The sequence below is a fragment of the Crocodylus siamensis genome, chromosome 5, assembly GCF_052110815.1.
Source record: "Crocodylus siamensis isolate JL-2025a chromosome 5, ASM5211081v1, whole genome shotgun sequence".
In the NCBI taxonomy this organism is placed as follows: Eukaryota; Metazoa; Chordata; order Crocodylia; family Crocodylidae; genus Crocodylus; species Crocodylus siamensis.
In genome coordinates, this window is record NC_143399.1 from 50,971,158 (window position 1) to 50,998,712 (window position 27,555).

The following is a 27,555-nucleotide window of genomic DNA, read 5'->3' on the forward strand; positions in this document are numbered from 1 at the left end:
GGTTTAGGTCTTTGGTTTGTTATGTTATTATTTACAAGTCACCAAAGCTCAGGAAGGATGGAGTTTGAACACTAACCACCAGTGTCTGGGTGCGCTGTTGAAAACAGGGAAGGAACTCAGCCTTTCCACACTACAGAATAAGTTTCCAGTCATGACAATAACACTGCAGTTCTCTGGAACCACCTTCATTCCCTCCATTACATTTAAGATTATCCTTAAATGAGAATGCTAGGAAGTGATACAAAAAAAGGAAAAGTTTCACACTTGCCTGGAACCCAAATTCATTATTAAATCTGAGAATCAAGATGCAGGGCATCCTAAGCCTAGCTATGCTATATAGCAGTGCACTCAGCAATAACTAAGCACTAGTTTTAAAACCAGTCTCTTAATATATTCTAGCCAACCCACGAGACCATTATAAATTAATGAGATCAAGTTTTACAAATGAATTCAGCAGAATTCATTTCAACACCCATAAAGAAAAAAAAAATGTTCATTTTCCCCTATCAGTTTAACTAAAAATCACTGCTTCTAATTTAACCTTAATTGCCTCTAGAAAGCTCTGTGGTAATGTACAACGTATCCTCTTTGGAGAGTCAGTTAGATTGCTGAGGTGCCTGCAATATGTTTCCAGACAGGATCAGCTAGAACATAAATGTGAAAATGCTCTCTTTCTATATTATTTCATGTCTGTTCCTTAGATCATGTTTGCCTGAAACAGCCACGTTCCTTAATTCCCAAGGAAGTGGCCCCCCATGAATGGTTTCAGCACATGGAAACAAAGAAAGCCACTATCCAGGAACAGTATTCTAATGAAGGAAGTTTCCAGCAGCCTTGATCTGGACAACAGTTTATGCTGCTGATTTGCTTTTCAAACTTCAAACATTTATAAAATGCATGGTATAATTTGGCAGTGCTGTATTTCAATCAATCGCCTGAATGAAGGCTGCGATGTCATAAATAAGAGGCAAGGAGACCATAAATTTCTACAAAGACATAAAATCAAAGACAACACAAAAGAGCCCACAAATTCACGCAAAAAATTCAAGCCAAATACTCCCAGTAGTGTTGATATTTACTATTTAAGACATTTGTTCATTGTTTAACTTTCCTTAACCACCTGGAGCTTGGGGTGACGCCCAGACTCCAGAGAAGCTGGAACCTTGCTTCAGAACTAGCATTTTGTTTTTCTGCCTCATGGCAAATTGCAGATGCAGTGAAAAAATGTCTGTCATTTGTCACTTGCTGAGGGATATTAAACAAAAACCAAGAACTGAACTACTCAGAGCCCTGCATATAAAAGCACTTGGTTCATTATACAATACAGGCATACCTCGGAGATATTGCGGGTTCGGTTCCAGACCACCGCAATAAAGCGAATACTGCAATAAAGCGAGTCACACGAATTTTTTGGTTTCCCAGTGCATATAAAAGTTATGTTTACACTATACTGTAGTCTATTAAGTGTGCAATAGCATTATGTCTAAAAAAAAACAATGTACATACCTTAATTAAAAAATACTTTATTGCTAAAAAATGCGAAGTGAGCAAATGCTGTTGGAAAAATGGCACTGATAGACTTGCTCGAGGCAGGGTTGCCACAAACCTTCAATTTGTAAAAAACCGCAATATCTGCGAAGCGCAATAAAGCGAAGCGCAATAAAACGAGGTATGCCTGTATTTACTTGCTAAACTCATGCACCTTCAGCCCAGGATACCAGACTGTGCCAGACTGCAGATTCACAAAGGATAACCAGGATATAACAGGATGGGTGAATTTTGTCCTCTCACAAATCACTCCTGAAACATCATTTTTAGACAAGATAAGGAATTTTCAGAAGTATCAATACATACTACTATTCTTACAAATAAGGAATTCTTTGCACAGCTATGACACCTAAAACATCCAAGGGGATCATCTTCACATTAAGCTGGGCCACTTCAAATGATTATAACCAAAACCTGCCTCCCTTCTACAAGCTGAAGTGTTAATGAAATGTCTCCCATTCTTCTAGAGTTGTGTGGTAAAGTACACAATGCGGCACTGTGAACTCCGCCTTTATTTCAGCCCCATTTGGTGCCCTTCCCTGGTGTCCCCCTTCCTGGTATTTAGGGGTATAGGTTGTAGCTATGGTGGTCTAAGGACATAGACAAGGCTCTTTGGGTAAATCTGATATCTCAAATAGTTGGAAAAATTCTTCTTTGCAATTCTTTCCTGGTATTTAAAACAAAAGCATCCATGTACTGCTCTTCAAGTACCTGCATATACACCACATTTCTAAAACACTCCCTGTTAACAACTATGGCCTTCAGCATGACTCAGGAAGCTGCTATAACATACTGGAGATGAAGAATCATACGACACATTAAAATCTTGGTCCTTGTGGCAAGTGAAAGACCTCATTATGGTGCTGAATCATAAAATATCAGTTCAGTCAAAGAGTTTATGAATACAGGAGAATGACAGCAGAACCACAAACTTGAATCAATTTGAAGAGCATGCCCCATGAAGTCTGGTGGGGGTTACTTCTGAATTGCCAGTTCTACTGAAACCCTTTGGAGTCTGCTCCCCAAAACCTGCCACAACCCTTATTTCTGTAGGATTTAAATTCAGTCATTTTTCATTTAAATCGGAACAAAATTTGGCATATAAAAATCCAGCATACCTTCTGATTTGATACAAAAGGACGAAAAAGAGACAAGGGATGGTTGTTGGTAGATTCTGATGCTTCCCACCCAACTGGTACCCTTACTTGTTGAAAGGGGAAAAAAAATGTTTAGCAGGTTTAGGGATTTTTTTAAAGCACTAGCATGAGTCATTTCAATTTTAAAAAATATATTATTATTTATTATGCTAATGATACTGTCATGGAAGAGGGACTGATCAGTGCCTTGTAATGTTGATAAGATCATTACAAATACTTAATTCAGTACATTTGAAATGCTGAAAAAATTACCGTGATTTTGTTTATTGCAATATCGTCATGTAAAAATATGAAAGCATATTATCATTACAACAGAGAAGTCAATACAAGAGGTTATGCAATACAATCCAAGCAGTTAAGAAACTGTTCTTAAGTAAGGTTTTTCAAGCATTTCAGAGCACTGGTGAGACTTCAAAACCAATACTCTGTGCAGTAAAGGGTGTCACACCGTATTCCTTTAGTCTCCACTTCAGCATATTCAAGTTAAATAATTAATTTACAACTAGAAAATAGCAAGTTTCTTTCTTTTTTTTTTTTTTTTTTTTTAAAGGTTTTACAGGCATAGAATGTAAAGGTGTTTACCATAGTCTTTCCTTCTTACAAATTGAGGCACCGTATTCAATTCCTGCTAAAATAAATGTATTACATTATAGGAACAGCCACACCACATATTTCCCTTACTTCTGCCACCCCCTTTACCCCCCACCAGAATCCTGCCCAAATCACTGTTTCTCTCTCCTAACTGCAAACTGTATTTTCCTGGACAGATTCACAAAGTACAGCTTTCTGAGTGACAAACTGGCAAAGCATAATAGGTGCTCTGGTTTTGTTTATGGGCCACAGCTCCTCCAATATATTCCATTTATTTATTTTCTCCTGGTGAAGAAATCCTCTCTACCTATAATACCCAGGAAGAAATGTGTATGTTCAGGGCTGCAACTTTAGTCTGATTTACCATTTGTTAATGAAGTGCAAGAAATGGGCTCAATATAAAACTTTGCTTCTGGATACAAGTGGTATTCAGGAGCCAGAGTGTATCTGACAGGACTATCTAGCAGCACCATAAATTAGTCCACTGTGCCCATTTGCTGCACACGTGTAGACGGTGATGCTTTACTGCACAAGAAATTAGTCTGCTGCACAGTAAAGCATCTCACGTAGGCATGCCCACACCAGTACTTGTTGCTCAAGCCTGCCTCTAATAAGCCAATCTTCAGGATCAAAACCAAGCTTTGGAAAAACTCAGGTCTGGATTTCTAACCTCTAATCTTGCAATGTTTGGATACCGACTTGTAGTTTGTTGTTATATAGATTTTAAGCTTGATTCTGGACCAAACCTACAAATATATAATACTAACCAATTTAAGAATCAACCTATATCATTTGCAACTAGATTACATCAAGAATATCTAAATGGACAATAACTCAGGAACACCATGAGCTATGCCTCAAATCTAGAAACTACTTTTCCTAATTTTCAGTCTCTTTGAATTGTGAATCTCCCTTATATATTTTAAATACAAGCAAGTTAACATTTCAAATGCGAAGGAGAAATGTTACTTGAACAGTAAGAAGTGCACAGGGATGCAGAAAGCTGAACCACCAATGACTGGATGCCCATGTTATGAAATACTGCCCTCTGCCGCACCCTCTGCAAAAACACAGGCTGACAGCTATGCCAGGCTAATTCCATTCATGTCATTCCCTCTAAGCTCTCTATCCCTGCAGCTACAGTCTTATTTTTGCAACTTAATTTGCTTTTAAGCTTGTTTTGTTTTTATGAGATAAGCTCTGCATCCTCAACTGGCATCTCTGAATTTGGTGCTCTATTCTACTCTGACATCACCACAAGAGTACCAGTATTTTGTGTATGTTTCAATTACTCTGCCATGAAATACATAAAAGCAATTTTTAAAACACCAGAGAAGAACAGTTACAAAATACATGTACATTTATTCCCTTCAGAACTCAGCAATGGGGAAGTTCAAGCACCACAAGAGTCTAAGGGATGGGGATACAAATCTACCTCTGCAAGTCTGGGAGTCCTCATCCTCTTTGAACTCAAGTTCTGTTTTCTTGGTTTACCCAAGAGTTATATAGATATCACTGAGGCTCTGGTGACTGTTTTCTTATTATAGGGGTTTTCAGACTTTTTGGATCAGTGTACCCCCGGCGGCTGGATGTAGAGCAGTGTGCAGCGGCAGCCGCCACAAGCAAGCTTCCCTCACCCCCTACATCCAGGCAGTTGGCCTCTGTGCAGCACCACGGGAAGTTGCATGGCAGCACTCCATCCCCATCCACGCATACCCCCTATAGCACTCACATACCCCCAGTTGACGACCCCTGCCTTATAACTGTGTTTACTTATATATAAGACATCCCTGAATATAAGACGACCCCTAATCATCAGATTCTATATAAGGAAAATGTATACATTTGTTATAATTTTCCAGGTATAGAAGCTAATCATTGGAGATTTGCCTTGAATTTGTCCTGCTCCTAATGCTACAGGGGAGAAAAATCAAGGGGGGGGAAGAAGCCTTGCTCTCTGTCCCCCAACTTCTTCCTGCAGCCCCTTCCCCCACTCACTACTCTCAGACCCAGCTCTCCCTGAACACATGGATGTGTGGGGCAAATTTGAAAACAGTGACCTTGAAATCAACATACCTATACCCAGAAACCTAATTCATCCAGAATTGATGCATTTTACCATTTTCAAAACTTCTGCAAGTTCTAGCACAGGTCTTCTATAAACACACATTTAAGCACCACTTCTGTACCTACTTACATGTAGTCTAAATGATACACCATATTAATCCAAAGCCAAAAAGATCATGATTTGTCATATAGTTCACTGAGCTGGGCCCCAGCAAAGTCAACACCATTTCAAGCCATGGTGACTCCATAGCTCAGGACTGTTCAGTACACTTGTGTACTCCAGATATCCCACCATAAAGGATTCATGCCCTAATTAGCCCCCAACTTATGACTGCAACTGAATAATTTTGTCATGAATCCTGGGATACTCCAAAAATGTATATGTAGATGGACCTAATCCAGCTTCATCTCCTGGAGGGCAGGGGCGCACTAACCATGTACAACAGACTGAGAGGGTATATTGGGGAGCAAGTGTTACTTTGGTGTGGAAAACAGTAGTAAACAGTGCTCAGACAACCTAATAAAGGTGACCTGCAAGGACACAGGCAGACAAAGTGCCTATTGTTGCGCTAGTTGCACAGCAATCGTATGATAGGACATAGCCTACCTAAGCAAGAGACAAATGGCTATAGGAGTGTCAGGGTAGCAACAGCAAGATGCTCATCAGAAGTGGAGAGAGAGAGCTGGGCCAGGACTAGAAAGTCACCAGAAGTGGGCAGGGCTTGAATGAAATATAAGCCAGGGCTGGAGCCAGGGCAGTCAGTGTGCTCCTGCAAGTTGCAGGGGAAGGAGCTCGGGAGCAGGGAGGCTAAAGGAGACTACCTGGATGACAGAAGAGGCACTAAGACATGCTAACTAGATGCCTACAGGGAAGCAGGGCCCAGTATGGGAGACTGCGGGGTGCTACAGTTGGGAAGTGGATGTTTATGTTGAGACCCAGTATGGGGGATGGTTCTCTGTCATAGCCAGAGAGCTTTTTGCATAGCATTGTGGTTTGAACCAGTGGTTTCACTGTGATTGTGAGGGGTGATTTTGGAGGTCCCATTAGTGCCTAGAAGACATGTATCTGCCTTGAGTCTTGCTGGACGTCAGGCTCAGGGTGCCATCAGAGGCCTGAGACCAGAGGGCCCAGGGAAGGGTAGAGCCTGGAGACCAGGGAGGGTGGGCCAAGAAAGGGGCAGAGCTTGGGGACTAGGAAGCCTGGAGAGCTGGAGCAGACTCAATGCCCAAAGTGGGGTTGAGGTAGAGCCAACGCAGGGTCAGTGCTGAAAGGCAAGGGGCAGAGACCCCAAGAGACTCAACTGATGGGGCTGGGACCCAGAAGCTTGGTCTGGTGTGGTGGGACTAGGCAGCAAGGGGCCATTTAAAGGAATGGGGCAGAGGTCCTGATGAGTGTGTGAGGGCCTGGAGTGGCCAGACATTAGCTTGAGGGCAAAACGCCCCACCTAAGTGTGAGCTGGTAACATCTGTGAAGCATGGGTATGGCTGTCAGGGTGGTATGCAGACTGATTAGCCCATAAAGCATCAGGTGTCCTGGGGACACAGAGGCCAGGAGGGCATACTTAGCAGAAAGGCTGGTTGAGGATCAGGAGAGACAGAGAGATCTGCTAATGGAAGGGCCAAGCTGAGTTTGCTCTAGAACCCTGGGGCAGCTTCCCTTTTCAAAGGTAACAGAGCACATCATTGCATGACAGGCAGAAAAAAGGGGTAGGTAACCTAGAGCCAGAGCAGAGCAAGAGCCAGGTCACTACCAAGGGGTGTAAAGGCCCCCATCTGGTGATGTTTGCCAGACACTTAAGACTGGGGAAGAAACAAGAACCACTGGAAATGGGAAAGAAAGTGCAACTCAGCTGCAGGAGTGAAGAGGAAGTCAAAATATATTCAATGTAGTGATTCAACATGACTTGAAAAGGAGTTGGTGCTGAGGAGGGCTGAATGCAACAGGCACTACCACAGATCTTATTCAGATGGGCTACACTGATCTATCCTTTGTGGTAGGTGCACATCAATATGCTTGCCCAATATGGGCCATGTGTTTTATAGCCATGCTCAATGTTAGCTGCATTTAATCAATTTCATAGTTGGTTTTCATTACTGAACACATGCTGATCTTTGGCAACGGTTTACTGATGGACTGTGTATTTAATAAGGTTTCCTTGTGTCTGGATATATGATGAGGATATATTTTCTCGTGCTGATTAGAGAAGGAAAAACGTCATGTTGTATTCGTGTAAATATGGTATAGGGAGGAATTCAACTTTTTGTATTATTGGTAAAATTTTATTCACAAGCAACTGAATCACAAGTTTAATAAAAAATGGTAATTTAGTTAATGACACTGAAGCTCCTCTACAAAGTCTCCACTGCAAGGGCAAACAATTTTTGCTTAAGTCTTAAATTTCCCTTTCAAATACTTCAGTGTCAAACCCAAGCTGTGTAAATGTCACTTCAAAAATGGATCCTGCAATGAAGATAAAGAAATGCAGCTCCTGTCGCCAGTAAGAGATATATGTCAGTGTTCAGTGCCTGGTTAAGATTTTAGAGACCATAAGGAAATGCCCATAGGCAAGGCAAAAGGAAGGCTGGTTGAAGATCTGAGTAAAAATGAAGTTGGGAATCTAGGTAGAATAAATAAGAAGGATGGGACCAGGCAAATTTACAAACATAAGACCTGGGACTAGAGGACTAAATGGCATGTTTGCACTGCCTCTGTGGCAAGCCAGGAGCACTGTCATCTACCTATTTCTGTTCCATATACATTAAATCCCACAAGTCATGCAGTGAGCTGGTGCACAGCAGCCCTGGGCACACACCCCAGACAGAAAGCCTAAGCATGGTTTTGGGCACGTGCCCAAGGACACAGGGCCAACTTTTTTGACAGGTATTTGTGAAAGCCCAGCAGGGGAAGCGATGCTGAAAGGAAACCAGCATGAGTTCATTACAGGTAGATCCTGCCTGACAAACCCTATAGCCTTTTATGATCAGGTCACACACTCCCTTGACACAGGAGCGGAGGCTGATGTCATCTATCTGGATTTTAGGAAGGCCTTCGACACAGTTTCGCATCCTACTCTCATAGGGAAGCTAATGGGCTGTGGACACCTACATAGTCAGGTGGGTGGCTAACTGGCTTAGGGACAACACCCAGAGTGGTGGTGGACAGATCATTTTCAACCTGGAAGGAGGTGGGCAGTGGGGTCCCACAGGGTTTGGTCCTTGGGCTGGTATTATTTAATATCTTAATCAGCAATTTGGACGAGGGTGTGTTGAGCACCCTCTCCAAGTTCACAGACTATACCAAATTATGGGACAAAGTTAATACACCAGAGGGCAGGGAGCAGTTACAGGCCGACCTGGACCAGTTAGATCAACGGCCAGAATGTAATAGGATGCAATTCAACAAAGATAAATGCAAGATACTCCACCTAGGAAGGAGGAATCCCCAGCACACCTACAGGTCGGTGTACACCTCCTCAGCAGCTCAGAGGCTGAGAGAGATCTTGGAGTCGTAACTGACTCCAAAACGAACATGAGCCAGCAGTGCAATGAGGCCATCAACAAAGCCAATTGCACCTTGCTGTGTATTAGCAGATGCATGACCAGATTGAGGGAGGTGATGCTCCCCCTCTATGCAGCATTGGTCAGGCCACAGTTGGAGTACTGTGTCCAGTTTTGGGCGCCACATTTCAAGAGGGACACGAAGGATCTGGAAAGGGTTCAGAGGAGGGCCACCCACATGATTAGTGGTCTCTGTGAAAGACCCTACGAGGAGAGGTTGAGAAGTCTGGATCTCTTCAGCCTATACAAAAGACGGTGGAGGGGTGACCTTGTGGCCGCCTATAAATTTATCAGGGGAGGACAGCAGGGAATTGGGGATGCGCTGTTTACAAGAGCACCCCAGGGAGTAACTAGGAATAATGGGTGCAAACTAGTGCAGAGTAGCTTTAGGTTAGACATTAGGAAGAATTTTTTTACAATAAGGGTGGCCAGAGTCTGGAATGGGCTTCCAAGAGAGGTGGTGCTGTCATCTAACTTGGAGGTCTTCAAGAGGAGGCTTGACAATCACCTGGCTGAGGTCATCTGACCTTGGTCCTCTTTCCTGCCAGGGGCAGCGGTCAGACATGATGATCCATTGGGTCCCTTCCAACTCTATAGTCTATGAATAAATCTATGACTTAACAGCACTGGCACAAGAGGCCCCTTTTTTACCTCTCCCTATTCCTACTCATAGCAGCATGCAACTGGAGACTGTGACAGTTTTAAACTCTTCAACTTTGATTTTAAACCAACTACATTTTAAAACTGAAGGGAATTTTTATGATGGCAAAATAAACTCCTGAGAGCAGAGGATGAAATTAAGAAGGATATAAACTCCACAAAACCAATTTTGGTATGTTTTGTGTCTCAAGTATTAAAAGAAATAAATATATAAACAACTATATAGATGTATGATGCCTTGCTCCCTACTCAACCACAGCCTCTCATGACCTCTCAGCCCATGAAAACCCAAAACCACAGCTTGTCCCACAGCTACTGCCAACCTGTTCAACCAATGATATTACTGTTGTGTGTGGTTGCACCCTAAAACACGAATAGCTTTACACAATAATGTGACAATAAATACAGAAATAGAACATGGAAGTGGAGAAGGAGAGAAGAATGCATCTAGGGACTGATTAAATATATGGCTGTCTGTGATACAGATGGGCAACCTTAGACGCATACCAGTAACACCAACAGAAGGCAAAATTTCAGATGCTGCCAATGAAGGAGGAAGAAGAGAAGTGAAACAGTTTTTCTGAGACAGAAAGCAAGAACTGAATATGCAATACTACGGTGTCCAGGGAAATATTATGATAAGGTACATGAAACATTTATATTTAAAAGAATAAGCACATTTTAAGTTATTCCTTTGTGGTAAGTTACTACCTGAATAGGAGAAGAATATAGACAGACTTAAATGATGGAAGATATCACTGAAGCATGCAAGCAGAGTCAAGTTGGATGAGGCAATTATTTTCAAATTTACTAGAACCTTAGCTTAAAGAGACTAAACAAAGAGGGCAAGGTGAAATGATGGATGCAATAGAGGCAGGAGATGAAGGAAAGTGGAGGAATGTGGCATTATATAAAAGGGAGGCAGGTATGGAGGGATTTAGCCTTGACATTAGTTGCAGGTATTCTGCTCAGAGAGAAAGCATAAAAAAGTCCTGAAACCAAGGAAAGGCTAGAAGTCAAACTACTGATCATTAGCTAAGCAGTAAATAAGCACTAAGACAGGGGCAGGGAAAATATGCCCCTGGCCAGGCCATTCTATCCAGCCTGCAGAGCCCCTAAAAAAATAAAAGTAATATTTATCTGCTCCTGGCTGCCTGTCAAAGATGACAGTAACCCAGGGTGGTAGGACCCAGGTGAAGCCAGCAGGACCCAGGAGCAAAGCCGGCCCAGCACCACCTCCAGCCCCCTAACCGGAAGCCTCTGCCTGCTGCAGTTTTCACTGCTTCCCTGCCTGCCTGCCCACCCACAGCTCCAGCACCGCATTACCCCTCTACTGCATTGCCAGACCATGGAAGTACAGGGCTGGAAGCAGGAGGTTGGTGTGCATGTGTCCATGCAATAAGAGGAAGAGACAGAGACAGGCACAGGTGTGTGTGTGGGGGGGGGGGGTGTGAAAAGAGCAAGCACTCAAACAATAAAGAAATTATTTCAAATAATACAAATAAGATTAATGAGGAGTAACAGGATTAAATTATTAAGGGAAAAATATATGACTATGTTGCCTCACATATAAAACACACACACACACACCCCTTTTCTCCAAAACCCAGCTCATAGTGGGTTAGTGTGTGTATTATATTCAAGGAAATATAGAGAGAACAGGGTATGTTAGTGGTGCTCAAAGGTCCTGCATGCCACATCTGGCCTGCAGAGCCAAGCCATCCAGCCCATGGGGCTACCTCTGACCCAAGAAATTTGGCACCAGGAGAGCAATTTCAACATTAATTGCCATGGCTCTGGGAACCACAGCAAGTAATGTTCTTACTGCTCCCACACTGCCAAACTATTAGACATGTGGGAAGCCTCCTGGCATACAACTTGGCCTTGGACACTGCCTCAGACCTGGTAAACGGAGCCAGCAGCAAGCACAGAAATAGGCTCAGCTCCTTAGCTACTGCAACTCAGTTACTACAAGGAACAATCTATTTTTCTTCATGCTGCTTTTAAAAAAGCAAGATGTGCATTATATACAGGGGCATGCTGCATGTGAGAAAATATGGTAATACCAAGCGATCTTATTAACAACATGAAGTTAAGAAGTAGTCTTGCAAAGGAAATTTAAAACCCAGTAGTACATTCTAATTATGTTTTTAAAGAACTGGCAATTTTAATCCATTCCAAAATGCTAAATCTGTCAAGTTACTAACAAGAGCCCCATTTTTTATTCTCAAAAAATCCCACCAGGCACACAACTACTGTTTTTTTCATGATCTACTGACTGTGGGGGGGGGGGAGGGGGGAACAACACACATAAGAAAATCCTAAGACATCATGACCCAGTAGTAGATCAGGTAAAGAAAGAGATAGTAACAGAGCACCCAGGAGTGTCCCCACAAATCTTTTCTTTAAATTCAATTTAAAATGTGAAGACGCCAATGACTTATCTTTTACTATCATTCTATGACAAGCATACTTTAGTTATTATAATGAATACAGCTCCCTCTTGTGGCTGCAAGATAGTGGAACTCACGCAATGAAATAAAAGTAGAGATAGTACAAAAATCACAATCATAGAGGTTTAAAAAAAGACAAATACTGCAAGTAGTTTTCTTTACTACTGTTTTTACACTGGCTCTGCTCTTGCTGAAAGGGCTCCAGAACTAAATTACTTTCTCTTTTTCCCCATTCCATTTTTGACTACTTTCTTCCGATGTAGAGCAATTCCAACCTCTTTCAGTACATTTCTAGCTCGCTTGTAGAACAAGGATTCTAGTTAAGGTCTGAAATTTGAAGTCTAAGCTCTGGAGACTGTACATCAAACAAGACACCTTTTATTATTATCCTTATATCCTTTTCACTATTACAGTTGGAACACTGGAAACATGCAGAAAAGTTGCTTACCATTATCTTTAAACCGCTGAGAAAAATAATGTATATCTATGCAAATGAAAATCCATACAAGACCTCCTGAAATGTGGTGTTAAATATTCTGTAGGGGAAAATTCTTAATTCCTCAAACAGATGCTTCCTGTGGTTTCATATGCAAGAACAATACAACCTGCTGGTGACAAGCATTGCCTTCTGAATGGAGCTGACACACATAAGGACATTTAAGGCCCTGTGGACTGAACACTGACTCCCTTTTTGGCTTGATCCATGTGTGCAGGCACACATGGTTTGTGGTGCTGCAAACCTCTTTGCAGTTCCATAAATCGTATGAGTTGCACATTAAATCAGTGCGAAGCACTGCTAATTTTGCAGCACCAGGGCAAAATTTGCTACTGGGATTTCCGCCTGCTCAGGCACCCCTATGCCCCAGCCAGCTGTTCCCTGGCTAGCTGGGGTGCAGTGTGCCTCGACACAGAGCAGAAAGGCGCTCTGGGCTAGCTGCTGCCCTGTCTCTATGCACCTCAGCTTGGGGGCTCTCCTGCTCCCCTATCTCAAGGTACAATGCGCCCCAGCCAGCCCCCTGCTACAGCACACTGAGCAGCAGGACAATGTGTCCCTCTGCAAAGCACATGGGCAGGGGTGTGCACTGCGGCAAAGTAGTGGCACAAATCTGTACTGGTATTATTTGTGACACTGCAAAGGCACACCCCTGCTCATGTGGACCTGGCCTTAGAGTCTATCTAGAATCCCAGAAACAAATATTTTTTGGACTAAAAATATAATAGAAAAATAAAGGGGAAAAAAAAAGTCATTGAGTATGAAATGCACAACAAGCAAGCTAGTGCATCTGATATTGTTGTTGCTGGTATTGCTCTGAACTACTATGCTAGAGCTCTCAAAGTTGCACAGAATTTACAAATGAAAACGTTATAAATTAAAGACTAAAATCTGACTGGGCTTTGATCTCAGTTCACTTCCCTATAGAAAAGTGTCTACACTGCAGAAATTGCCCCCAGTATTTAATAGCTCCAGAAGCACTGTTTGAATGCTTCTGAACTTGCTTATGAACTTGGAGACTGAACATCCTATTATGGTCAAAAAGACAAATGAGGGAAGATGCCTGGCTTCTGTATGTATTGTGAACCAAAGAATTCAACGCCCAGGGAGACCCATTCCACACTAAGTTCATAAGCTTTTTAAAAAACATTTTTTGAACTAAAACAGAAGAAAACGTAATAATCAACTCCTCAGAGTAAGAACGTTGATTTCGCACAGTCCAGGTAAATCTATTTTCAGGCCTATCACTTTTGATAGTGCCTTTATTTCTTTAGCTTGTAGACTCTGCAATCCTCTTACAACTGAATTAGCACGAGACCATCTGTTGGCCTACCTATCTACCTCCCAATGAAGTCAATGGGACAGGTGAAGGACATAAACACTCAATGTCTCATGAGAAGTGTACTAGAGTGTGCTGCCTAATTTGCTGTGTGGTTCCATTTTTAAATAAGTTTTGAAAAGCAAAACAGATTCTTGAATTTATGTCCTAATTTCTTAATTCAGAGAACAAGTACCCATATTTGAACTGGTCACCTCCAGATGGCAGATGTGGTCAGATCTCATTTCAAATTACAGATAGGAACTGCATGAAATGATGTATCCATAAGGGTAAAGAAAATGTATATTCCATTTGATAAGTACTTGATGAACTTCAGGCATCAAGGCATTTTCATTTATTCATCCTTTTTCTGGATTTTTTTCTAGCAAGTCACAGACTTCTGTTTGTTAACTGGATTGAACAATACATAGTCATTTCTTCATTGGTACTACACACATACACTTTTCATCCTCTCAATATTTTGCAGATACAAACTTATGCTGCAAGAGTCTACTATGGCAGAAGTATCCCTGTTTTACAGATGGGGAAACTAAGCTAGAGAAGTTTCATGACTAACCAAAGGCCACATGAGATATCAAAACTGGAAATGGATATCAAATTCTTGTGCTCAAATAAAGTCTCTCTTTTCTAAGCTGAAGTAGCCATAGAACCGCAAATATGCTTACTGTTAGATAGTCAATATGCACTTATTTCACAGAAATAAGTATTTTTTAAATCATACGAGACAGATGTTCCACAGTGCCCTTGTAATTCTACAAACACTTGGTAAGTACCATATCTTGCTGTTATAATGGAGCCCAGTTAAAAGGAAAGAAGTTACATAAACACATTCCTAAAAGGAGGCATTGTTTAGACACTAGTTATACATAGAGAGACTACCTCCCAAAATAAAAACGTGGGCAAAACATGCTTTGTGGGCTATTTAAAACTAATATGCCTGCAGTTAAGCTTCCTATTCACCGAATTATAATTTCATTAATAACCCGAACTCTTAGATGAAGACCCATCAAATACTTACCCATGCAATAAAAAACCCCCTCTTTAATTGACTTTTGCATGTTATTTTAATTTATCCTACCTGAGGATTCCAGCTGGGATCCAGTTTTTTCACTGTGGCAATGTACTCCTGCATAGCCTGGTGAGGACTTGAATCTCCTAGTGCTTTCCATGCTTCCCTGGGGTACAAAGCAAAAGATAAATGACTAATTCAATAGAAATAATACAACCATTCTTATTCCCTGTTACCAAAGTGAAACATTCTGATCAGGAACAGCAAAAAGATCTTTTACCCAATTTAAAATCCTCAATCCTTTAGTCAGGCCTAAAATCAATATTAGCCGCACAGCATCACCATGGAAATTCTTAGTAATTACAGCTGGCTAGGACATGTACAGTTTTATTAAAGCCAAAATGTTCCACAGAGATGTCCTTCTTTCCACAAAAAATGTCCTTTGAAAAGTTTTGGGTTCCAACAGACAAGAGAAATTCTATAGCTGGGTAGACAAGATACTAGCCTGGGAAGTGAGAGACCTACATTCAAGCCACTGCTCTGACCAATATAGAATGACCTGGGATGTAAAGCTCTGCTCAAAATCGAGTTACAGTGATTTAAACCTCAGCTGTCCATATTCCAAGATCAGCATGCTATTAATGACAACACAACCTCTACCTCTTTAGACATTCCAGCAATGAAATGACAACAAATTTCAAAACCTGTTTTGCAGCAACTTTTGAGAGCTGTCATCCTGCGGTCAGCTCTATCAATTGTTAAGAAAGAGAACAAGAGAGAGTAAATGTAGAGCAACACTCTAGGCCCCCCGGATTGCAAACTGTCTAAAAGAAACGACAAAAAATACCAAAGATTTTTAGGAATTGCAAGGATTTCCTCTTACCATTTCTGCTTCCCCTCAAAATCAAAGAAGCTGGGCTTTGGAGTATTACAGGTCCCAAATTTGACCTAAGGAGGATAAAATGTCCTTTGTTAGAACAAATAGTCAAGAGTAGCAAGTTTAACATAGGATTATAATTAGTTAGCCAACTCATGTCAGCAGGTTTAAAGATCTGTTAGCCTCTTGATCTCAGAGTAAATTTATACTCTTATCAGATCAACAGTTGTATACCTCAGGTCTTTCCTGAAAAACCCTCAACTCCCTTTTATATTTAAACCATCTCCCACAGACAACGGCACCTCTGCTTCCTGTTGTTTTCTGTAAAGGATGCAAGAGAAAATTCTGATATGCAGCTCATTTGTTTTGCATACATTTTTACTCAACATTACCTTGATTACCCATCTGAATATTTCATCCTCCACCAGACTAGAAAGAAATCCCATTGTTTAGAGTAGCTACATAGCTAAAACAGTGGAAGATGAAATTCACTTCCTCCTGCATAAAGCCTAATGGAACAGGCTTTATTTAATTACCTTTGATGGTCACGTTGAATAAAAGAGGACAAACTTGTAGTGGAGAAAGGCCACTTGCTTTCTCAATTTCCTCCAGAGGCATCCAGCAGCACAGGAACAGGAAGAGAAGCACCAGACACTGAAAAGTGAGTACAGGCTGCAGCATGGTGGGATAAACCAATCCCTCAGAAACAAAGTGTTAAAGTAGGAGTAGAAGTAGATAAGAACAACAAACTCCATTCAGGAAGGGAGGCAAGAAAAGGAAACTAGCAACCAGAAAAATGTTAATGGATGGGTGCTAATCAGAACAACATGTTGGGGTGGAGAGACCAAATGATACTGAAGAAGATGAGATGGTGATGAACTCACATTTTGGAGAGGGTTAGCAAATTCTACATGTAGACACAAGAGCCCAATGCTTATTTGCATTAAGACCCTCTTAAATAGACCACTCATGTAAAAAAGACCTAAGCCTACTCAACACTACAAAGTTTTGCCAGCAGAACTCATATCTCTTCTATAGCAGAACCGTCTTTTTTGCAAGCAGTTATACCACCTCCACCAAGGAGACTAAAGGTTCAGCCACTGTCCAGAAGTACAGTTACAGACACAGCTACGTTCTCTACCAGCTGCTATTGTCCCTTCAGTTGTTGGTGTCTTTCTGGAAAGGAAGGAGGTTCTACTGGAAGCAGCAGGTAAATATGAACAAGACGGCAGTGTAAATAGAAACTGAACCCAGGACATTTCTCCAGACAACAGCATATTCACTAATGTAAGGAAAGCCGTCCTCCACTTTCTTGCCTTTATTGGAAGAAATCCAATAGCCACTCTTTTGTTCACCTGCAATGGTATAAATGGGATGCCTAAAGACCATCCCAGCAGAAGCTAGCTATGCTGCGTCTCTGCCTAGAGCTCATACCCCAATGGTAGGAGCGGTAGGTAGTGTTCCAAGCACAGACCAATGCTAGAACTGGGACCCGAGTCAGGAACAAAGATTGAGAAGCCAACGTTCTTTGAAGAGCAGCTCAGGAAGAGTTCAATGCTCAATTTTACCTTAAAGGATCAAGTAAGTACTGTAGAGAATAAAGACAGATAGTACACAACTTAGCACCTGTTGGCTACTTCTCTGTAAATTACTTAAAGGCACATACAAGGGGTGATCAAAAAGTTCTAAGACTTGCCCTTTATTTTAAAGAATAGTGTACAAACAACATTTTTATGAGCTGCCCCCTTCAAAGTAATCTCCCCCAGATGATATGCGCTTGTCCCAACGTTCCTGCCACTTTCCGAAGCAATGCTGGAAGTCTTCAACTGTGAGTTTTTTGAGTTCTGCTTTCACGTTCTTATGGATGGTTGGGTTGTCATCTTCTTTCTTTCAGCTTCATTTTGATTTTTGGGAACAGAAAAAAGTCACATGGGGCTAGGTCAGGTGAATATGGAGGGCATGGTATCAAAGGAATGTTTTTTTCAGCCAAAAATTCTTGAATGGAGACAGCAGTGTGTCAAGGAGCGTTGTTGTGGTGCAGAAACCATCGACCATTTTCACACAGCTCGCGGCGGTTTCTTCTAACTTCATCCCTCAATTGAATCAAAACTTCTTTATAAAAGGCCTGACTGATTGTTTGACCACTCGGTACAAATTCCTGATGAGCAATACCCCGAACATCAAGTCTTAGAACTTTTTGAGCAAACCACGTATTAGTATGTTGCAGTTGGATTTACAGCCCCTGCAATTATGGAGTCATGACACTAGACAGAGAGTGTATCAGTGCCCCTTCCTCTGGCTTCATCTTACCTGTATGTACAGACAGGACTCATTTCACATACTTTAAAGATAAATCCATTAAGATTTACAACAACAAAAAAGGGGCACATGAAATTATTTTTAAAGAAAGTGCATAAGTATGCCTGCACAGGTAACTGATTGGAGTCCTTAAATGTGTGACTCAGAGACCATTCTTTAATCACTCATAAATGACTATATGTCTGATTCAGATTCCCAGTTAGTACCCACTAACATGCCAGAGGCCCACTTAGAGCAAGACTGTTGCTGCTGTTGCTCCAAATGAAATAATCCTCTTGAAAGCAGTTTTATAGTAAGTCTCCTATAATGCATGGTTCAAATAGCACACAAGAACTATGGCAACAGCTGTGAGGTTTAAATGAATCTGAAAGAATACACGTGGGCACTTGTTTTGTAGAGAAAAGTGACAGTCTGTTACTCTGACATCACTAGTCAAGAAGAATCAAGACGTAGCCATCAAACTACAAGAACGTGCTCTTGGCTGTTCAAACAGTTAAACTGCTTGATTACCTAACATCACTTTAAGGAGATGTTTTTATGTTTAGCATAATCATTTAAACCATTTCAGCTCTTTTAAAAGGATACAAATTTGGGGGATATGCTACTTTTTATTCAGAATTTTACCAGAGGAATGAGCTACTTTTACTTTAAATGAAAAAAGTTTTACATTTACTCTTTCACAGTAAATGTTTTACCTGTTTAAATCATGACATTTCTCAGTTGGCCCCAGTGCCCTCTTAATGCAGATTTTTTTTTGCCTGATGGGGAACAGGATCCAAAGCTTAAATATTACTATGCTTTTCTAGTCATTCTGATTCTTTTTATGTCACTTTAAATATTTTCTTTTGCACTCAGAAACTGAGCAGAATGCATTTTAACAAAGTGATAAATGTAAATGAAACATGATCTACTATCATCACAGAACAACTTGGCCTAGGAATTTTCTAATCCATTTTCCAAAACGCATACAAAATGCCCAATCATCCCAGGAGTCATTTACCTTTCTTACCAATTATCCTTGATCCACTTCAGAACCTGACCGTATCCTCCCCAACACCTCCGCAATTGACATTCACCAGTTTTCCCATACTAAGCAATAGCATAACCACCACTGATACCAGCACAGATTTAGGAATAATGCCTTACCATGTTCTATAGAAAAAAACCACAGTGTGAACACCCTGCTTGCCATTTTATGATGCATCAAGAAACAGTATTAACACCACCAGTAATTAGTAAGAGGCTTAGCTGTAAATGACCACAGAGGAATAGGTGAGCTTCCCTATTCACTCATAGGAAAAATATCATTCTTACCAAGTCTCATCCAATGTGACAACAATGGTCTGTGGTATAGTAAGCTGCAAAACAAAATACCCGTACTTATCTTCTAGACTGATGGATTAATGTTCTCTTATATAAAAACAAAACAAAACCAAAACCAAAAAAAAAAAAATCACACAAAAGGCACAAAGAAACCTAGGATTAAACAAAATTAAATACCTACAGGTTGAGAGCCCTATTTCACTAATAGTGTTGGAGTTCTAGATTTGCCTGGACTCATTATTTAGATCAACATTTCTCAACTCATGGGTCACAATAATATTTCAAAGGACCACAAGCAGGGGAAGGGGTTGGTGGGGAGCTGTGTGGCTGGGCTGGCAACACAAGGGCTGGTGCCCATGCTCACGGGCGTGGGATGGCCCAGAGACACTCTTCAGGGGGTGGGCGGGGCTGTGACCAGACTGCCTGGTGCGGGACAGGAGCCCCAGCCCAGGGCAGGGGGGGTGCCACAGGCCTCCTCTCCTCCTCTCTCCAGCCTGTACCAGGCCAGACTTCTCCACTGCCACCCAAGTTGGCCGGGGGGAGCTGAGGGCCCCCTTCAGTGGGGGTGGGGAATGGGGAACTGTGGGTCAGGACAAGCCATCCATCTTGGCAAATGGGTCCTGGTATGAAAAAGGTTGAGAACCACTGATTTAGATAGATACTATGAATTCCTCCAAATATTATGGATCATGCACAGTAAAGTACTGGTCTCTTCTTTGATCTCCTCTATATGTACCATAGTAATTTATATAGCCCCATCACTGCAGTATCTGAGAGTCACATAATCTAAGGTGTTTATCACCCCAGTAACCATATGACATAAGGAAGTATGACCATCCTTATTTTACTGATGGGGCCTTGAAGCAGGTGATTTAATGACCTACCAAAAGTCAAACAGAGTCTCTGACAAGGCAGAGATTTCAACTCAGGTCTCTAGAGCCCTAGGATAGCAACCTCACCACTAAACCGTTTATCTTTCCTTACTGAGGCTGAGCCCTAATGATCCTTAATAACAAGCTCTGAAAAGCTCATTAAAGATGGCAAATAAGTAACTCCACTCTTACTGTCAGGTCTCCTACACAAACAAAATCTCAGCTAAGGGCAATACAAATCTGAAATAGTTTCCAATAAAATGTTATGAAAATCCAAAAAAAAAATGTACATACCTAAATAGTTTTAGATAAATCATGCACAGCTTTTGAACAGATTTCTCTGCATTTACTGTTACCTCTTTTATGATTTTTTTAAATCTTAAATCAAAGCCTTTAGCAACAAGAAACATTAAACTGAGGAATGCCAGGGATACCAAATGGTGAACAGATGAGTCAGCACCTTCTATGCAGTAGCAGTACCACTGTCCACTGGAGTAATATATGTGTATCCTATTATGTATACTGATACAACTTCTATAATTAGTGAGAGTAACATTGGGTTAAGTCCTACCCATTTTGATTTAAATCCCCAAATGCCATAAAATTCAAAATTAACACAGCCCAATCCTGCAGCACCCATCCATGCAAAAACCTCTCTAACAGAAGTGATGTTCCCATAGGGACCACAGGACGCAGGCTCTGTCCGTAACCAGTGTGTTCAGGCAGTGCGAACAGTCTTCTGTAAGGCTCAATAATCATCACAAAAGGGTGATGCAAAAACAGAGTGGGACAGCCTCACTTTTCATAGTTTCATAGTTTCTAGGGTCAGAAGGGACCCGAGTAAATTATCTAGTCTGACCCCCCTTCCATGTCAGGAAAGAGTACTGGGGTCAAATGACCTCAGCAAGATGTTCATCCAACCTCCTCTTAAAAACCCCCAGGGTAGGAGCCCAGACCACCTCTCTTGGAAGTTGGTTCCAGATCCTAGCCACCCTGATGGTGAAGTAGTGCTTCCTGATATCTAGCCTTTTGCAGCAGTAACCTGAAAACTTCAGTTATTGAAATGTCTGATGCCTTAATGAGCTTAACAAACCTTTTTTGCTTGGAACAAACAGGTTTTGTGAAGAAAAAAACCCAGCTCCTAGTTATTTCAAGGCAGTCATTAAGCTCTTCATTTCCCCTCTCACAACTAGCAACCCCCTAAAATCTGATATGAAATGTCAATGCAATCATGAAGTTGATAAATTATGCTACCACCCTTTTCCCTCTCACTTTAGCCACAGGACACTTAAAGATAAAGAAAAAAGGCTAGGTTGTAGGCAACAGAAATCCTGAGACACTAAAAGATAAAAGGACTACGTGACAGGCAACATAAAGTTCCTAGGCATAAAGAAGGCTTGTCAAAAATTTGATGCATCCATTGTGTCATATCTATCTATTGACTGACTGACTGACTGACACACACACCTTTTAAAGATATAGTATATATATTTTATATAGATATACATAAAGCGATAGATAAACCTCTCTCTTCCAAAGTTCCTTTGGTCACAATTCTCTGCCTCCCAATCATCTTCTACCTCCCCCAACAAAATTCCTGGCACTTGGGGCTGAATCCACAAAGGGGCTTGGGAATGAGAATGCTCATTTTTTACAATATCCCATTACAAACTTGGTTCCTGTGTGGAAACCACTGAGGCAGGCACCCAAGCTCCCTATACAATGCATGAGAAGAGTCAAGAGCAGATTTACACCTTACAGACTAACCAAAGTAGATCACACGCACACACATTCTATACATAATCTCACACACAAACACATGCAGCACAAGCTTTTGTGAGCTGAAACTCACTTCTTTGGATGCTGATGGGGGTTAGGTAGCTCATAACAGAATGCAAAGCAATCAGCACCAAGGAGGGAACCACCTAGGTTACTCAATAGGGAATGCTGTTGAGAGAGGCATATCCTAAATTCTGGTCGAGCTTAAGGTTTTAGGAGCCCAACTTGGGTTGCAGGCACTTAGGTCAGATCAGGATTCACTGGGCTGCAGAACCAAGTTATTTCTTTCTTCCCAGCTCTGGCTCAATGCATCTTGAATTCTTTTTTGCAACCTGGCTCAACCTGTTCCACTCTCTCTCACTGCTATTCTATAAAGCTAATCTGGGAAGTACACCCTCCTGGGAGATGTAGGTTTGAGCCTCCCTCCTCAAGCCCAGGCCTACAATCCAAGTGTCCTACATTCGAGAAAGCATTCTAACTATGGAGCTACTGTGACAGAAAGAAACACTACCATCACCTCCTCCACCCATGGTTGTTTTTTTTTTTTTCCAACAGAAGTGGCTGTGCATCTGTGTTTTGTGCAGAGCTCACTTCTGTCAGTATGTGTAAAGAGCGATCTGGGCACATCTACGGCATCAGGCCCCTCAGGGAACTTAGGCAGAAGTTTTCTTATTTTGAAGATCCTGATCAGGATTAGGTGCTAAACTACTCACAGCCCCATCACAATGGCAACAGTTCTGAAAACATACAGAAGCAAAGCTTTTAGCACTAAAGCAGCTGTTCACAATCTTTTTTTGCCACAACCCGCTGCTGGGAGCAGAGTGCAGCGGGGCCGAGGGATGGGGACAGGGGAGCTCCCAGCATGCAATGCGGCTCGTCGTTTGTGCAGTGCCACCAGCATTGCCCCATGACCCTCATTTGGGAACAGCTGCACTAAAGGAACTTTACTGGCAAAAACTACAGTGTCTCTATACTTTACAAGCCTAGGGAGTCAAATAGGGTTTTTGAGGATAATATTCTTGAATTTAAGCCCCTAAATTTCACTTAGGCCCTTTGGTAGATTTCAACTTTGACCTCTTCTTTCTTGGACATGATGCCCAACAAAGTCCTTTTTTCCACTGAGTACAGTTAATGGTGGCCTTGGTCCCTTCCCCCTCCCCACCTCAGACATTCATCGCCTGCTGGCAGATGGCAGCTTTGGCCCTGCAAAAAGTTCCAGAGAAGAGATCCTCTCTTTCTCTAACGCTGTAGCTTCTTTGTTTGCTTCCCTTTCTACAACTCTCCATGTACTTCTTTACATTAAAGAAAAAGACAGACATTTTTAGAAACAACAGAGAACATGAAAACCAAGCATCATGTGGCAGCCAGCTCACTACAAACTACAATTAATGATCCACAAGATATAACTTGGGAAAAATTCACCTATGACATAGTAAAACACCTTCCCTTTTATCAAAGAATTCAAGTGCTAGCAGTGAGACAAGTGTTTTCAGTTTAGAAGGAAAATCAGTGGGAAAGTCTATGTGGCTAACCAACCCAAAATTACTGAGACCATGGAAAGACATAACTTTTAAAATGCATCAAATGCCACTGTACTTCAAAGTGCTTCAAAAATTAAGAACTTCAGTTAACACACTTCCCAGAGAGAGCATTTCAAAATCACTCCAAAGGCTTGCAACATCCTGCTCTCCACCTAGGAAGCACAATAGGGGGTTGCTCGGTCCTGTAGCTCCACTCGCCACCACACCCCCAACACATATAGGAGAGCACTGTTGACTTACTGTACACTCCACTTTGCCTCTTCATGGAGTGAAGGGGAAAAGAGTTGAGCCCTGTGGGACACGGGAAACCATGCAACCCCCTGTTGCAGTCCATACAGTATTCACAAGTAACATTTAAAGAACTTCAGAGAAGTTGCTTATTGATCAAGGGTTGCTGCTTTCTGCTTTCAAAGAAGTCACTGTTCTCTGGAGCGCATTTTCGGAGCACTTCGTAGGTTGTGTATTTCTGTCTGCTCACCATCTGAAGAGTGCTCTAAATGTTATATCTGTCCATGACCCAAGTATAGCCATTTTCACTTACAACTTTCAGGTCAAGCCACACATCTCTAGCCAAACCCTGAACAATAATCTGACAGAGATGTGACTGGAATAAGTTGAACCTAAAGATTAACAAAAAAGACATTTCCAATTCACTGACTTTGAGCACCAGTCAATTTCTGTGTTGCATTTTTGTACATGCAGGGTCTTAACACAACAGAGGAGGGAAAATCATGTACAAAGATGGGGAAAAAAGGACCTTAGAACTGAAAAATATCAGCAGGAGTACCCCAGAGCAGGCATGCTACCTGAAGCCACTAACAAAGGGACTTGGTTTCAAACTGATGAACTACATATCCCAATATTTTCCTTATTAAATGTTCAACTAATTATTCCAATCATATGGAAGATACTTCAGGGTCTTGCCATAAATGGTACAAAGTACTCATTTACAAAATAGCTGCAAATCATCCCATGGTCAGATACATAATTGGAGTATCAGAGACGGGCTATATCTCCAACTTCATACCTATTAAAACTTCCCTTGTGTGTTTTCTTTTCTTGTAGAGAGACTAGATTGTGGTCACTCCAGGAAAAAATTATACCAGCAGATTTTTATAATAAAGATTGCTGGACTAATTTTTCCTGGAGTGACCACAGTCTATGCTTCCCTTATGCCTTTTTAAGACCCTGCATGTACAAAAAAAGGCAACACAGAAATTAACTGGACACAACGTGTTGTCAGATGCACAAAGTCAGCAAATTGGAAATGTCTTTGTCATTAATCTTTCAGTTCGACTTATTCCAGCCACATATCTGTCTGATTACTGCTTTTTATAATAAAAAGCTGTTGATTTTAGGAAAAGTGTCTTAAAAATAATACTATCAAATGTTTAAGAGGCTCCTTTAAACATTTCTTAAATTAAAGGAATCCAGTCCCACCTACCCAGGGTCAGTGCATGCAAACTGACTGTGAAATGGATCAGAAAGTCTGAACGTGACATGAAACTCTCCAATCTGTTTTCAGAGACTGATCTATGCCCTTGGCCCTGCAATCAGCCAAGCAGGGACAGGTTCTTGAGGGCAGCCCCACTAAACTACGCAAGGCTGTACGGGGCAGGACCCCCTCTTGCAGGATCAGGGGCTCCCCAGGGAAGAGCAGAAGCAGCATTAGCCTGGCAGCGCAGAAGCGTTTCTCAACAAATTGTGAGAGCTACCTAGGAGGGAGCAGCACCCCCATACTTACCGCCTGTGCTCTGGAGCAGGGGGAGGAAGAAGGCACGGGTGAAACAGCAGTTGTGATGAGAGGGAGCTCTGCCTCCTGGCCCAGGGGCACCTCACCCACATCAGGCTTTGGGGCACCTCAGCTCAGCCCTACGCCTGCCACCCTCTGCACTGGCAGCGCCTGTAGCACAAGTGCGTGGGGCCGAGGTGCAGCCCGGTCCTGCCCGGTGCGGGGGGCGGCGGGGGGGAAAGATCGCTCATCCGGGGGCGCCTGTCGCTGTCGGGGGTCTCGGAGCCCCGAGGTGCCGTAAGTAGGCTAAGAGCTGCGCAGCTGCCCGGCTCCCGGGGGGCTCGCGTGTCTCGGAGCCGCCCCCACCCCGGCGGCGGGAACCCGCTCTCACCTGCTTGTATCGTGCGTACAGGTAGAGCAGCTGCTCCTTGCTGGCCGCCCCCACCAGCCCCGGCAGCCGCGCCGCCGCCCGCTCGAACAGCTCCGCCAGCGCTTCCGCCTCCTCCTCCGCGCCCAAGCTGAGCTCCCCGCCGCTGTCGCCCGGCCCCGCCGCCAGCTCCGGGGATGCCATGGCCGCGCCGCTCACTCCCGCCCCATCCCGCGCCCGCCGGGCTGTGACGTGGGGCCCCCCCTGCCCTCCCGCATGGGAGGCGCGGCGCGAAATCCGGTCCCCGCTCCCGGCAGCAGCAGTTCGCAGCCCGTCCGTGCCGCGCGGTGCAGCGCTGTTGGCGGCGCGAGCGAAACGCGGGCAGAGGCCGGAAGGTTCCGGCCGAGAAAGGTTCCCCACCCCCGGGGCTGCCCGACAGAGGGGCGGCGAGGGGGCAGTAGGGGACCCTGAGCCCGGGGGTGGGATTTAGGCATAGGCTGTGCTTGCTTAGGATCAGGGCAGCCCCGTGTTGTAGCACGTGTTCCAACGCTTCTATCTGCCTCGGCTGTCCTAGCGAGACAATTCCCCCCAGTACCCAACATAAATTTCCCTTGCTGTAATTAAAAACCATTGATCACCTAAGATCAATGATCAATGGCTTTTAATCAATTAATTTAATTAACTGATTAATTAATGGATTATTAACTATAATATATTGTTAGTTATAATATAATTATGAATAATTTAATAATACATTTAATTAAGTAAATGCTCTAAAATCGCCTGTAGCTACAGAAAATGGTGCATCTTCATTTCCCACATCACCATCCTTCAAGTATTTGAAGCCCTTACCACCCACTTCGCTCTCAGTCTTTCTTTCTCCCTACTAAATAATCCTAGCTCTTTCAGTCTGTTCTAAATTATGCTGGGGATTTATGCTTATATTTAAGCCTCAATAACCAGAAGCTTTAGTTTACGGGCTGCTGGGCTAGATGTCTTAACAACAAACGCAATTCCAGCTGAGTCAAAACTGTTGACTTTGCCTGGTTTTTTTGGTGATTTTTTGTGTGTGTGTGGTTTTTCTTTGATTGTCCATTGAGGCATCTGCAAAATACTGTTATTTCTGTATGCTAAACAAATAGGCATTTCACGCGTAAGCAGCTCTTTTTGGTGCAAAAATTTCAGATTCCCAGCCACAAAGCAAAGTAAATACTTTGCCAGTGAAGTTTGCTTGCTGAGGAAAATGGCACTGAGTCTGCCTAGATTAAATTCTTGAACCATTTTTGCACATAAAACGTATAATAGTTTTGTACTATTAAATCAGTACTTTTCTATGTCAGTACTTTTCTACAGTGCTAATGGCACAAACCTCTCTTAGCATTCCAACTTATCTACAGAAGCAGAATTCAGTCCACTAATCCACACTGGGTTCAGTGTTTCCCCTCTTATCCATCCCACTGAAATCAGTGAGAGTTTTGAACGAAAAAGGCAGGCATGGTTGAATCCTTAATAACAATGATGCAGTTACCTTATTATCCTCAGTCAGATGGTAATGCAGAGTGGCGCATTTGCAAATTACAAATGGTTGGCTCAAAAATGTGTTCTCTGCATAGGATCTCCTTTGTGCGAATAACATCCATATGTTTTTTAGCCTGCTCTGAAACCAGAAAGGGACAAGTTTTGAAATAATAAGCAAGTGCAAATCTGTTGATTTGAGTGGAACAGCACACACTTCTGCAATGTCTGATTTTGCCTCAGGTCATTTACAAATGGGAAGTGAACTGGCTAGAGAGTTCTACATCTCTTCGAAAAAGAATCAAATAATTTTAATAGGAATACTACCTCGGGCCATTCCTGCTAATACTAATCA

The 27,555-nt window shown here is 42.4% G+C and overlaps 1 protein-coding gene across 1 annotated transcript in view; it reads right to left on the bottom strand.

Moving 5' to 3' along the window:
• Nucleotides 1–26,033, bottom strand: part of ACBD6 (acyl-CoA binding domain containing 6) — a 131,514-nt gene extending 105,481 nt beyond the window's left edge. Inside the window, exons 1-3 of the mRNA XM_090048912.1 lie at nucleotides 25,710–26,033; nucleotides 15,759–15,823; nucleotides 14,945–15,041 (exon numbers count right to left, since the gene is read on the bottom strand). Of these exons, the coding sequence (XP_089905038.1) occupies nucleotides 14,945–15,041; nucleotides 15,759–15,823; nucleotides 25,710–25,889 (342 nt within the window). The 5' untranslated portion in view covers nucleotides 25,890–26,033. The remainder of the gene's footprint in view (nucleotides 1–14,944; nucleotides 15,042–15,758; nucleotides 15,824–25,709) is intronic.
• Nucleotides 26,034–27,555: the final 1,522 nt, after the last annotated feature.